At 40.3% G+C, this 11,951-nt stretch overlaps 1 protein-coding gene across 2 annotated transcripts in view; it reads left to right on the top strand.

The window, feature by feature from the left end:
• The window catches only part of cpne7 (copine VII), a 72,145-nt gene extending 63,132 nt beyond the window's left edge, over positions 1 to 9,013 (top strand). For both annotated transcript variants that reach the window (XM_077201824.1, XM_077201822.1), the window contains exons 15-16: positions 1,770 to 2,006; positions 4,960 to 9,013. In XM_077201824.1, coding sequence (XP_077057939.1) covers positions 1,770 to 2,006; positions 4,960 to 5,100 — 378 coding nt within the window. In that variant the 3' untranslated portion in view covers positions 5,101 to 9,013. The remainder of the gene's footprint in view (positions 1 to 1,769; positions 2,007 to 4,959) is intronic.
• The last annotated feature ends 2,938 nt before the right edge of the window (positions 9,014 to 11,951 follow it).

The following is an 11,951-nucleotide window of genomic DNA, read 5'->3' on the forward strand; positions in this document are numbered from 1 at the left end:
TCATTAGAAGTAAGACTGTCTGCTTAATATCTGCTAACACTTATTTTGATGATCCCCCAACAGACATTGCATCCAGGTTGCATTCAGTCACCATTATACGTTTGGTCTAAAAAGCAAATGCTCTCATGTTTTGCCTCAGGATGGCAATTGCGAATACCTTTTTTTGTCATCTTCGCAGAACTGTGATATTAAGAGAGGACAAAATAACATTATCTTTAGCAACAGTGTGAAAGTGAATTGCACATAAGGTACAATACCAGTATAAACATAGCTCTCTATGGGTGCAATATGCGTCACATGACTAAACATGCGTCATCATTTTCGAATACTTCAGTTTTCACAGTCCACAAAGATTTTCAGATGGGGAGAGTGTCTTATAAAAGCTTAATTTTTGCAGAATGAAAACGCCGTCTTAGTGTGGACGGAAAGCCAAAATGGAGAGAAAATTAGTTTTCAAATGAAAACGGACAAGGCCTTAGTCACAATGGCTTTTCGCACTCGCCATTGTGCTGAATATTAGATGGTCATTAAAAAAACAAATTTATCCTTATGCTTGTTGGGTAATCAGCCTAACGAATATTTTCAGCTTATATTATTCAATAATATAAGTTCATTGGAGTTCATTATTTGTGCCTTTCTAAATGAGGTATTTGACTTTGAGTCCCTAGCAATAATACTGCAGTGTTAATTTCATCATGCAAATAGCAGTGATGGTTTCTACCCTTTCCAAATTTGCATTGAAAAGACTCCTTTCAATGAAAGGAATTAATTTCAAAGGAATAAGGTAATGTGATTTAAGGTAAATTTCACAATGAAATATGCAGGTGAAAATCATTTCGTTTCTGGGCTATAGGTGAAATGTGAATAAAAAACAGGATTTTTCTCTGAAATGCAGCTCTAAATTGGTTTAATGAATTTGCCTCTGACTATCCTTTTGTTCCCCCCTTTATGTCATTGGTTTGTGCACATAATCTTAGAAATTTAGTCATGGTCCAAATAAAACCTTTTATAGCTGATTATATTGAGGGCTGTTTTGGTAATTAACGCAGCTACAATCAATTTAGAATTATATTAAGTCACTTAACATGGCATTTAATGGTCTCGGGTCAAATATTTGCCCTCAAGCTCAGCAATTTCATATGCATTGCTCTATTGCATTGCTGTCTTCTACACACTATGTCCTTGTGACGATCTTCATCTATTATTAAACTTAGATCCCCCCTTCCCCAAAAGTGATCGTTTTACAGTAAATGAGCTCAGTGAGATCAATGTTCAGAAACCAGGCCATTCATTCAAACTGTAGACTTTGCATGTTTAATGTTGGCCGGACCCCTGGGATGTTGAGGCCAGTAAATATTGCTAACTTTAGCCTAGTGACTACCTATTTTAGAATGTATTTAATATTCTGTTCATTACTATCAAGGCATTTAAAGGAACAGTTCACCTATGAATTAAAATTCTTTTTTTATTCAGTTTTTACTCACCCTGATGTTTTTCTAAACCCAAACTCTGTTATTCTGTACAACACAAAAGAAGAATTTGATAGATATTTATTTTGCACTTTTTGGGGGGCCTTTTATGCTAAACAAATTGATTTTTTGTTCCACTGAAAAAATAATACAGGTTTAGAACAACATGGGGCTCAGTAAATAATTACAGAATTAAATTTTTCCAAATTAAGTACTTAGTGGATGAGCTTCAGATATGTTTATAACAGTGCATAGTAAAAATGACACAAAATACCTGATAACAACCCTTTTCTCTGCCAGCTATATCATATCCTGCTGATCCTCACAGACGGGGTGGTAACAGACATGGCTGATACACGGGAGGCCATTGTTCGGGCCTCCTACCAGCCTATGTCCATCATCATAGTGGGAGTGGGAAACGCCGACTTCACAGACATGCAGATCCTCGATGGAGATGATGGAGTCCTGCGCTCACCGAAAGGGGAACCCGTCCTTAGGGACATTGTCCAGTTTGTGCCCTTCAGAGACTTTAAAACGGTCAGTTTTTGTCAGTCACCGGGAATTTGCAAATGCATGTGTTATTTAGATCGTGTATCTCCTGTAGATCCTGCATCTTATAAAGAGGGTATCTGCATATCTACAGAATTAAACCTAAAATTTTAATTATATATATTTCTTAATTAAAAAAACAAAACAAAATTGTAATATAATTTTTAAATATTTGCAATGAAAAAAAAAACATATCAAGCTTTTAATTTAATCCTCACCCGATCAAAAGTCTTTATGTAAAGTAATCAAGACTGTTTCCACCTCAGAGTAAAATATATTAAATTAAAAAGAAAATGTTTTAAATAAGAAAACACACTGAGATATACTGTACACTCACTGGCCACTATATTAGGTTCACCGTGCTAGTACCGGGTTGGTCCCCTTTTGCCTTCAGAACTGCTTTAATTCTTTGTGGCATAGATTCAAAAAGCTGCTGGAAACATTCCTCAATGGGAGATTTTGGTCCATGGTTACTTGATATCATCACGCAGTGTCTGCAGATTTGTCGACTGCAAATCCATGATGTGAATCTCTCGTTCCAACACATCCCAAAGGTGCTCTATTAGATTGAGTTCTGGTGAGTTTGGAGGCCATTTTAGTATAATGAATCACTGTCATGTTCAGGAAACTAGTTTGAGATGATTTGAGCTTTGTGACATGGCACGTAATGCTGCTGGAAGTAGCCATCAGAAGATGGGAACACTGTGGTCATAAAGGGTCTGACTTGGTCAGCAACAATACTGATGAAGGCTGAGGTGTTTAAACAATGCTATATTGGTACTAAGAGGCCCAAAGTGTGCCAGGAAAATATCCACACCATTACAGCACAAGTAGCCTGAACCGTTGAGACACAGCAGGATGGATCCATGCTTTCATGCTGTTTATGCCAAATTTTGACCTGACCATCTGAATGTCGCAGCAGAAATCCAGACTCATCAGACCAGGCTGGTCTGATTCCACTCGTGATCCTGTGTGAATTCTGCTTCAAGGTTTGACGTGTTGAGCGTTCAGAGATGCTCTTCTGCTTCAAGTTTTGACGTGTTGAGTGTTCAGAGTTGCTTTTCTGCTTCAAGGTTTGATGTGTTGAGCGTTCAGAGATGCTCTTCTGCTTCAAGGTTTGGCATGTTGAGCGTTCAGAGATGCTTTTCTGCTACAAGGTTTGATGTGTTGAGTGTTCAGAGATCCTCTTCTGCTTCAAGGTTTGACGTGTTGAGCGTTCAGAGATGCTCTTCTGCTTCAAAGTTTGGCGTGTTGAGCGTTCAGAGATGCTCTTCTGCTTCAAGGTTTGACGTGTTGAGCATTCAGAGATGCTCTTCTGCTTCAAGGTTTTATATGTTGAGCGTTCAGAGATGCTCTTCTGCTTCAAGGTTTGGCGTGTTGAGTGTTCAGAGATGCTCTTCTGCTTCAAGGTTTGATGTGTTGAGCATTCAGAGATGCTCTTCTGCTTCAAGGTTTGATGTGTTGAGCGTTCAGAGATGCTCTTCTGCTTCAAGGTTTGATGTGTTGAGTGTTCAGAGATGCTCTTCTGCTTCAAGGTTTGGCGCGTTGAGCGTTCAGAGATGCTCTTCTGCTTCAAGGTTTGATGTGTTGTGTGTTCAGAGATGCTCTTCTGCTTCAAGGTTTGATGTGTTGAGCGTTCAGAGATGCTCTTTTGCTTCAAGTTTGACGTGTTGAGCGTTCAGAGACGCTCTTCTGCTTCAAGGTTTGATGTGTTGTGTGTTCAGAGATGCTCTTCTGCAGATCTCGGCTGTAACTAGTGTTTATTTACTGTGAGTGAGTTACTGTTGCCTTTCTGTTAGCGTGAACAAGTCTGGTTATTCTCCTCTGACCTCTGGCTTCAACAAGGCACTTCAGAACTGCCGCTCACTGGATATTTTCTCTTTTTCTGACCATTCTCTGTAAACCCTAGAGATTGTTGTGCTTGAAAATCCCTGTAGATCAGCATTTTCTGTAATACTCAGACCAGCCCGTCTGGCACCAACAACCCAGCTACATTCAAAGTCACTTAAATTACATTTGTTCTCCATTCTGATGCTTAGTTTGAACTTCAGCAGATCATCTTGATCATGTCTACATGCCTAAATACATGGAGTTGCTGTCATGTGAATGGCTGATTAGATATTTGCATTAATGAGCAGTTGAACAGGTGTACCTAAGAAAGTGGCCGGTGAAATTATATGTGCAAGTGTGAGCTGTAATGTTGCATATTCTGAGAAATAAAGTCATGATTAAACCATTAAACCATAAAACCAAATACTAATCCTAACCCTATCGTATACATGTTTTTATAATAATATTACTCAGTAGCTTATTGTACAATTACACTGTAACAAGGACACCTTAAAATAAAGTGTAGTCGTATTTTGCAATATAACATGAACACAATTTTTGGATGTGAGTACATAGTAGTTAAAGAAACCTAATACAAAATGTGACCAATAAAATTGTAGTTATAAAATTATAGTCTGTCTGAAATTGAATGCCTTTGCAGACAAATTGTAATACATTGTAATATTTTATTATGGCCTTAAGATTTGAAAACTAAAAGGAGCAAGGGATGCCTTGCATAAATGATGTGGTGCTTTGGTGAATGATGCAGGCAGCGAGGCGAACGAGCATATGCCAGTGTTGCAGAAATATCTCTTAGAGCTCCACAGTTTTCTCCACAAGAGCGGTTTGTTCCCTCCACGCATGTAAACTCCCAGAAAAACAAAAAAACAACAAAAAAACAATAATTTTAGAGAAGCGAGGATTAAAAATGTGTAAATACTCTCACCAAACTGCTGCTTGGCTCTCCGCCAAACTATTTAAATCGCAATTTGTACTCTCCTCATCCCTTTGTTTGGACACAATTTACCATGAATGTGGTTGATTTGCTTTTTTTCACTATTGTTAATGTTTTTCCCTCTCACTGAGGCCAATAAAAATTTAACTTTTGCAGGCTTCACCAGCTGCACTGGCAAAGTGTGTCCTAGCGGAGGTGCCTAAACAGGTAGTGGAGTACTTCAGTCACAAGGCGATACCACCCATAAACCCAGTGATGAATTCAAACCCCAACTCCATCGCCAACACACCTGAATAACACTCAAACCTCCGGTCAAGCCCTCTACTCCTCAACGGTCCAGCAAAGAGAGTGAGAGCTGGGACAGGCCTGCTCTGCAACAACACACAGTACATTGACTATATTTTGTTCATTCATAAGGTGTTTACAGACGACTGACGGTTTGGATCTTGGTGGCCGATCTTACCCTTGACACCATGACTGCCCCCTCAACATGCAAACCGGAGTACATCGAATTCCTATCAGCACCACAGGCCTTCTGATCCCCGCTGACTCTTTTCAACTGCACAAGGCCACTTCTGCATTCTGCTGTTTTGTACGCCCTTCAGGGCTTTCCAAGACTTTGCTCTCACTGCCTGTGGGCTCCTTTCATTTCTGGACTCCTGGAGAACTGGAACAGAGCTGGCCACAATCGTACAATGTAACTTGAAGAATTATTCTATAGATAATTGCATGTACATTGACTGAAAGAGTTCGCTTTGGTTTCGCTGGAAACATATGCATATTTCATAGCTAAAATCATGATAATTTTGATGTAAAGATAATTTGTTTGAAATTGGTCATCAACTGACTGGTCAGTCAGGTCAACGTTTAAATATTTTAGCGGTGATGCTTTAATTAGCATGCTGACAGAGCGCTGTGTGACTATTTGCGCGGTGAAAACCTGTGTTTTCAAATCCATCGCTTTTAAAGTACCGGTGCAACCGCCATAGACATGCAAACATGCTGTTTTTTAAGCATCTTACGCCATGAACATTCTTAAGACGCTACGTCAAGTAAAAAAGAGTTGTTTTCAGGATAATACCCTTTTAAAAATGTATCTTAAGACCCTTGAAATCTGTTTCATTCCATTATGTTTAACTTGAATGCATCTGTTAGCATCCCATAACAAACACGTCTGATTGGTGAAAAGTCGATAGGTTGCCTGAGAATATGTTGAAAAAGTTTTGTTCACACCCTAGTCATCACATTCCGACAACAACTCTGCACTTATTCAAGTGTACACTAATTAATCATTTTTCCCTGATTTAATGGTTTGTGAAAACATTGCCACAGCCACTGTGTCAATCATAAGTGCACAAATCTATGCTCTAATTAAAAAAGTGAAGTATAATTTTTGTGCCATTAGTAGAACCAATCGGAACTGTCTCATGAACACTCCCCCCTTCTGTTATTGGTGGGCCAAACAGATAGTCCGGCCCTAAACACAAGTATTCCCTTGTGAAAAAAATGTGCTTTATTGTATTGAATGTGCACTTGTACTGTACTTCAAATCTTAAAACTATATTTAAAAAAACATGATACAATATTAATGAAAAAAGGACACTTAAGTGTACTTAAAGAGAGTCCACTTTTATAAATGTTTAACACACTTAAGTACACTTTTAAAAAGCACACTTTGTAATATCAAATTAAAAGATTTACTTTAAATAACTTTTCAAGTTGAATCTTATGTGCTTTATAAAAAGCACACAATTTTGATGTGTTCACTAACATACTAAAGCACATGTAAAGTGCTTTATTCTAATTTTAACAGTAGCACTTATGAAACGTTACTTTTAAAGTTAATATATTGAAAATGTACTAAATTGCAACTTTATTACAAACTATTCTATACTATCACTATATTATACAACAGAAGTGATTACGAAATGACATATAAAGATGTACTTAAGTCCTACTTAAGTGGGTCCAAAAACTGTCTTAGGCTGAACTAATTGATTTTAATTTAAATTAAAACTATTATAAATTTTCATTTAATTGTAAATAAGATGTGATTAAGTGTCCTCAAAAATTACATAGAAAAAGGGTCACACTTTATTTTAAGGTGTCATTGTTACAGTGTAATTATATATGTAAGTACTAAGTAATATTAAGCAACCAAAGTAATAACAGTAAATTATGCATAATTACATGCAACTAAACCTCAACCAAATCCTAATCCTACCCTAACCCTATAGTAAGTACATGTAACATATGTAACAAGGACACTGTAAACTAAAGTGTTACCAAAAAAAGTATGATAAAGTGTACCTATTTTTCTCAAGGGTAGCCACATTATGTGCGATAAAACAAAGCATTTCAACATTGAAAGACATTTTAGCTGTTAAGTAAGTTTACATTTGATATTTTCAAAATGCAGGCAAAGTGAATATAAAAAGTGACAAAAAATGCATGTAAAGTGCTGTCTTCCTTCTTATGTTTGGGTGCAGTGGCACTTACACAGATGCAGCTTACTGTTGAATTGACTGCTGTTCAGTATCACTGACACGTGACATTACAGCAGATTGACTACGAACAATTGCCATGTCTAATATGGATGGCTGTACAGTTCTACAGTGCATGACCTCAAATACTAACATTGTACAAACAAACAGCCCCAGACAGCAACATAGTGTTGGCCCAGATCCGGGCCACATCTGGTACATGTAGATTCCACGCATACCAGATGTGGACCGGATCTATGTTGCTGTCTGGGAATGATGGCTATATTTAGATATTACTCTAGAACTTAACTGGGTGAACAGCGATAACTTCATTAAAAGATATCATGATATTCAGTATTGCCTAGCACAAAAATACCTGCCCTCTCAATCGACTGAATTGCAACTTTTCATACAACTAGAGCGAAACTGTCTCTATTTTAGCAGCATTATATATCTGACAGTTTGTCAGTTGCTTCAACATAACAGACAGGCATATGATAATGTATTGAATTTTGACTTCAGATAAGGAAAAAATAATAATTTTAAAACGTTTATTGAATGTACATTTATTTTTTAAGTGTAAATCAGTGGTTGGAGTTATCCATTAACAGGATATATATAAAGTAATTTATGATGTTGGGCACAGAATCAGAATTGCTCTTAAGAATATAGCATAGCCTTAAGTTAAAACTGAAAAGTGTCATATGTTTGATGTGCTTAGTACACGTCTATACAAGAGCACAAATGAAACAGCCTGTAGTATTGCAGCGGCCGCTCTCTCTCTCTCTCTCTCTCTCTCTCTCTCTCTCTCTCTCTCTCTCTCTCTCTCTCTCTCTCTCTCTCTCTCTCTCTCTCTCTCTGTGTGATGCTCTTTCTCTCGCTCCCTTGCTCCCTCTTTCTGTTTGCTATTCTGAAGCCCTTATTGCACAACCGCAACATTATCATTGTGGTATGGTTATGTAAATTAAGGACTTCAGATCTTAACATGTTGCTGTTTCTGTAATGGCTTTTTGAAATGTAGTACATGTAGCCTATTCCAATTTCTGCAGCGGTCTTGTACATAGCATTTTATTAATACTCATTTTTTTTCTTTGCTTGTCTTTTTAATCCATTTCCAAATGGACTGCATTTGCATGTTCAGTGTATCCTGGGGTGAAGTTTGCTCCCTCTTTTTTTTAGGAGGTGCTACTCTTCCACGTAGTAGCAGAAGGAGAAGAAAATGTTAAGCATGAGTTTCCTTCTATTCGTTTGGATCATGAGTCATGATCCTGGTGGTATTTTCTTGCAGCCTGAGGTTATTGCAGCTTTAGATATTCATGCAGAACTCGGAATTATTTGGTAACACATTAAGTCTGCTTACAGACAGTCACCTGCATCCTAAAGCATTATATCATTGAAAAGATAGGTAGATCATGCTGTCGAAAACGTAATTTAAAGTGTATTGTTATTTCTGTCAAAGGCGGTGGATCACAGGGAGGAAGAGGAGTCATTTGAACATATTTTGTCTCATCTATGCTTTAACAATGCTTTGATTTGAGCCAGTGCCATTACTGGAAGTATCTCTTTCAAAAGCTGTGATTTACTGCATGCACTCCTCTGTGTTGAAATGTACCTGTCGGATTTCTTTCAGTGTAATTTTGTTGGAAGCGAGTCTGCTGTTGCACCAGCCCGCTTCCTGTAGTCTAGACTTCTGCATCGAGGCTAATAAATCTTTTAATAATTTGACTGAATGGTGGTATGCCGGTGGTATGTCAATTTGTTGCAAGTGGAGACATATTTCAGATTATTTGTTAAAAACTTTCCCCAATTCAATCATTCAATCATTATGAATTTGTGTTAATTGGGGTACATGTATGCTTGAAAAACCATGTGACATGAAAGTTGATTAACATTTCATGTAAAATATGCAGTAAAGTTTCATGGGGACATAAAATCCACCAAACTGAGTGACCCATATCTTATTGCAAATCTGCAAAACCTGAGATTTATTACCTGAGAATAACTGGTTCCAGAATTTTTTTACATTTTTATTATATGTGGTGGTACTTTAAATGCATCCAGCAACATAAATGTGTCTCAAGATTTACGGCAGAAGCTATAAGTGTCATTACATAAACATCAAGAAAGCATCTAATGTGTATCTAGAAGTCACCCAGGCAATGCACAGCATTTTAAAGCATACACGATCATAATTCCAGGTCATTTCTGCTAAACCCAGTGAAAAGGTGCTGCTTCATTTCCATTCATTCTCATGCAGATGTCTTTATGTGGAATAGTCTGTACATTTGAGCAATATCAGGCCCATTTAGACCTTAGAACAGGTGTTTTAAAGAACTAAACTTCAAAGAAAGGGAATTGTATTGCAATTATTGCTAAAATGATAATCAGTGAAAATTACATGTCATTGGGAAAATGGGCTTTTCTAACTGTCAATCATGGACTAAAATGTTTTGTGTGCCTGGTAATTTAACTGAGTATCACTCTTAAAAATAAAGTTTTTCAATTGGCATCAATGATTCCATTTAGAACCTTTAACATGCATGGAATCTTTCCATCAAACAAAAGGTTCTTTATTGTGTGTAAAGCGCTGTGCAGCAGCATGCAGACATAGGCAAGACTGCTTGTGCGCCTATTGGCTGCCCTGCGGCAACAGCAGCAGCCTATCGAGAGAGGCTCTGCGTGACGGATATCCAATGGGGGCATTTCGCGCCCATTTCGTCACGTCCCGCCAGAAAGGGCGTGGTCTCGCCCTATAAACATAGCTCGATTAGGCTGGTACAACTGATTTTCATCTCTTCAGTGAAGCATCACCGCATCGCTGGATCCGGAGTGAGAAGCCACGCAGTCTGAGAAAAAGCACACAGCGGGACGAGCCTTTGAGTCTGAAGTCGCTTGCATCGGCGCCTTTAGCCGCCGTACCTGCTAAGCTTTCCGGCGTTATATCCTTTTCTGCAAGTGTGTGTGTGTGTCCGCCGCTGCGACACACATTTTTTCACTGTCTCTCTCCTCCTCTCCTAAAAGAGCTGCGTCTTTTTCAAGATGCATAGATCCTGCGGCTCGTGCCGAGCCACACTCAGTGAAGAGGATCACCATGTCATCTGCGTTTCCTGCCTGGGTGAGGATCATGCGGCTCTCGTCGACAGCGGATGCCCTCACTGTGAGCTACTGCCGATGGTGACTCTGAGGACTCGCCTGGCATCATTCTCAGAGCCTGCACTTCAGCCCGCTGTAGCGCTGCGCCGTATAAGAGCCGTGTCCAGCGCGGCCCGAGCCTTCTCCTGCCCGCCAAAGCTCGCCGGTTCGCCCGCCAGCTTCGCCGGCATCGGTCGAGTCCCTCACCGACGGACAGCGGCCGCCGTCTGCCGCCGCTTCCACCATTGAGGTCGACGAAACAGCTCCGAGCCTTCTCCAGCTCGTGATAGCTCGCCGGTTCGCCCGCCAGCTTCACCAGCTTCACTCGAGTCGCTCGCTGACGGAGAACGGCCGCCGCGCGCCGCTGCTTCCGCCGTTGATGACGACGAGATAGCTACATCTGTAGAGAAGGCCAGCTGCTCTATCCTGGCGTCGGACAGTGAGGACTGGGCGAGCTCTGTGGGCCTCCCCCCTCTGCCCGCGAGTCGTCAGGGAAACGGGCCAGCATCAAAACCGCTGCGCGGCTAGCTTTCTTTACGTTACAAGAAAGCTACCCCGCCCCCCGTGGACATGCGTCACCGGCGAAATGAGGAAAGAGTGTGTTTTGGTCCCGCCGAGGCCGGACCTATCTCCATTTCTCAAACATTTCTCAGCTCCTCTTAGTTTGAGCGGCTGAAAATGTCAATATTCTAGCAATGAGCCTGTTGTTTAACACGCATGCCTGCAAACAAACGCCAACACACACAAACTGTTTTGACGCTCTGTTATCTGCTCAAGCTATTTTAAGGTTTTGTCGTTTCCCCCTGTGGCTCAGTGGCGAAACCCAAAGCCTTCGCATGGGAGACCCGTGTTCGATCCCAGGTCTCGCAGCAGATAAAATTTAGTCTCGCCGCGGCCAGACTTGCACCGAAACTTTTCGCTCATTCAGTTCCAAGAAAATGCGACTGTTCCAGTGTATTTTGCAGTAAACAAGCCGGTACCATGGCCCGCTTGCCTGCATAAAAATGGCGTTCCCACGGCGACCCAGAAAAATCATATAAGCAGTGTATTTTCTGGTATTCCAGCCACAGCCGATGGTGTTATGAGTGTAATAAAAATGCCCACAGCCCAGTGTTCATTCCTACACACAAACATAGCCCGCCACAGTGCAGGGCTCGCACAAATGAGATCGACTCATGTCATTGTGCATTAAATGTAGTGAATGTGCCCACAACCCAGTGCCCACAAACACTACACACTGCATGTGCCACGTTTTCTGTAAAACGAAACCAACACACATACAGTCAGCTAAGACCCACGGTGTTTAAGTCTCGCCGCGGCCAGACTCCACCGAAACTTCTCGCTCGTTCAATTCCAAACAATGTGACTGTTCCAGTGTATTTCGCAGTAAACAAGCCGGCACCACAGCCCGCATGCCTGCACACAAATGCATTTTTACGGCGACCCAAATAAATCCCAAAAGAGTGTATTTTCTGGTTTTCCGGCACCGGCCGATGGTGTTATGAGTGTTGTAAGAATGACCACGTCTCAGTG

Source organism: Siphateles boraxobius, unplaced genomic scaffold (genome assembly GCF_051911475.1).
Source record: "Siphateles boraxobius isolate OS27281-9 unplaced genomic scaffold, OSU_SipBor_1 48, whole genome shotgun sequence".
In the NCBI taxonomy this organism is placed as follows: domain Eukaryota; kingdom Metazoa; phylum Chordata; class Actinopteri; order Cypriniformes; family Leuciscidae; genus Siphateles; species Siphateles boraxobius.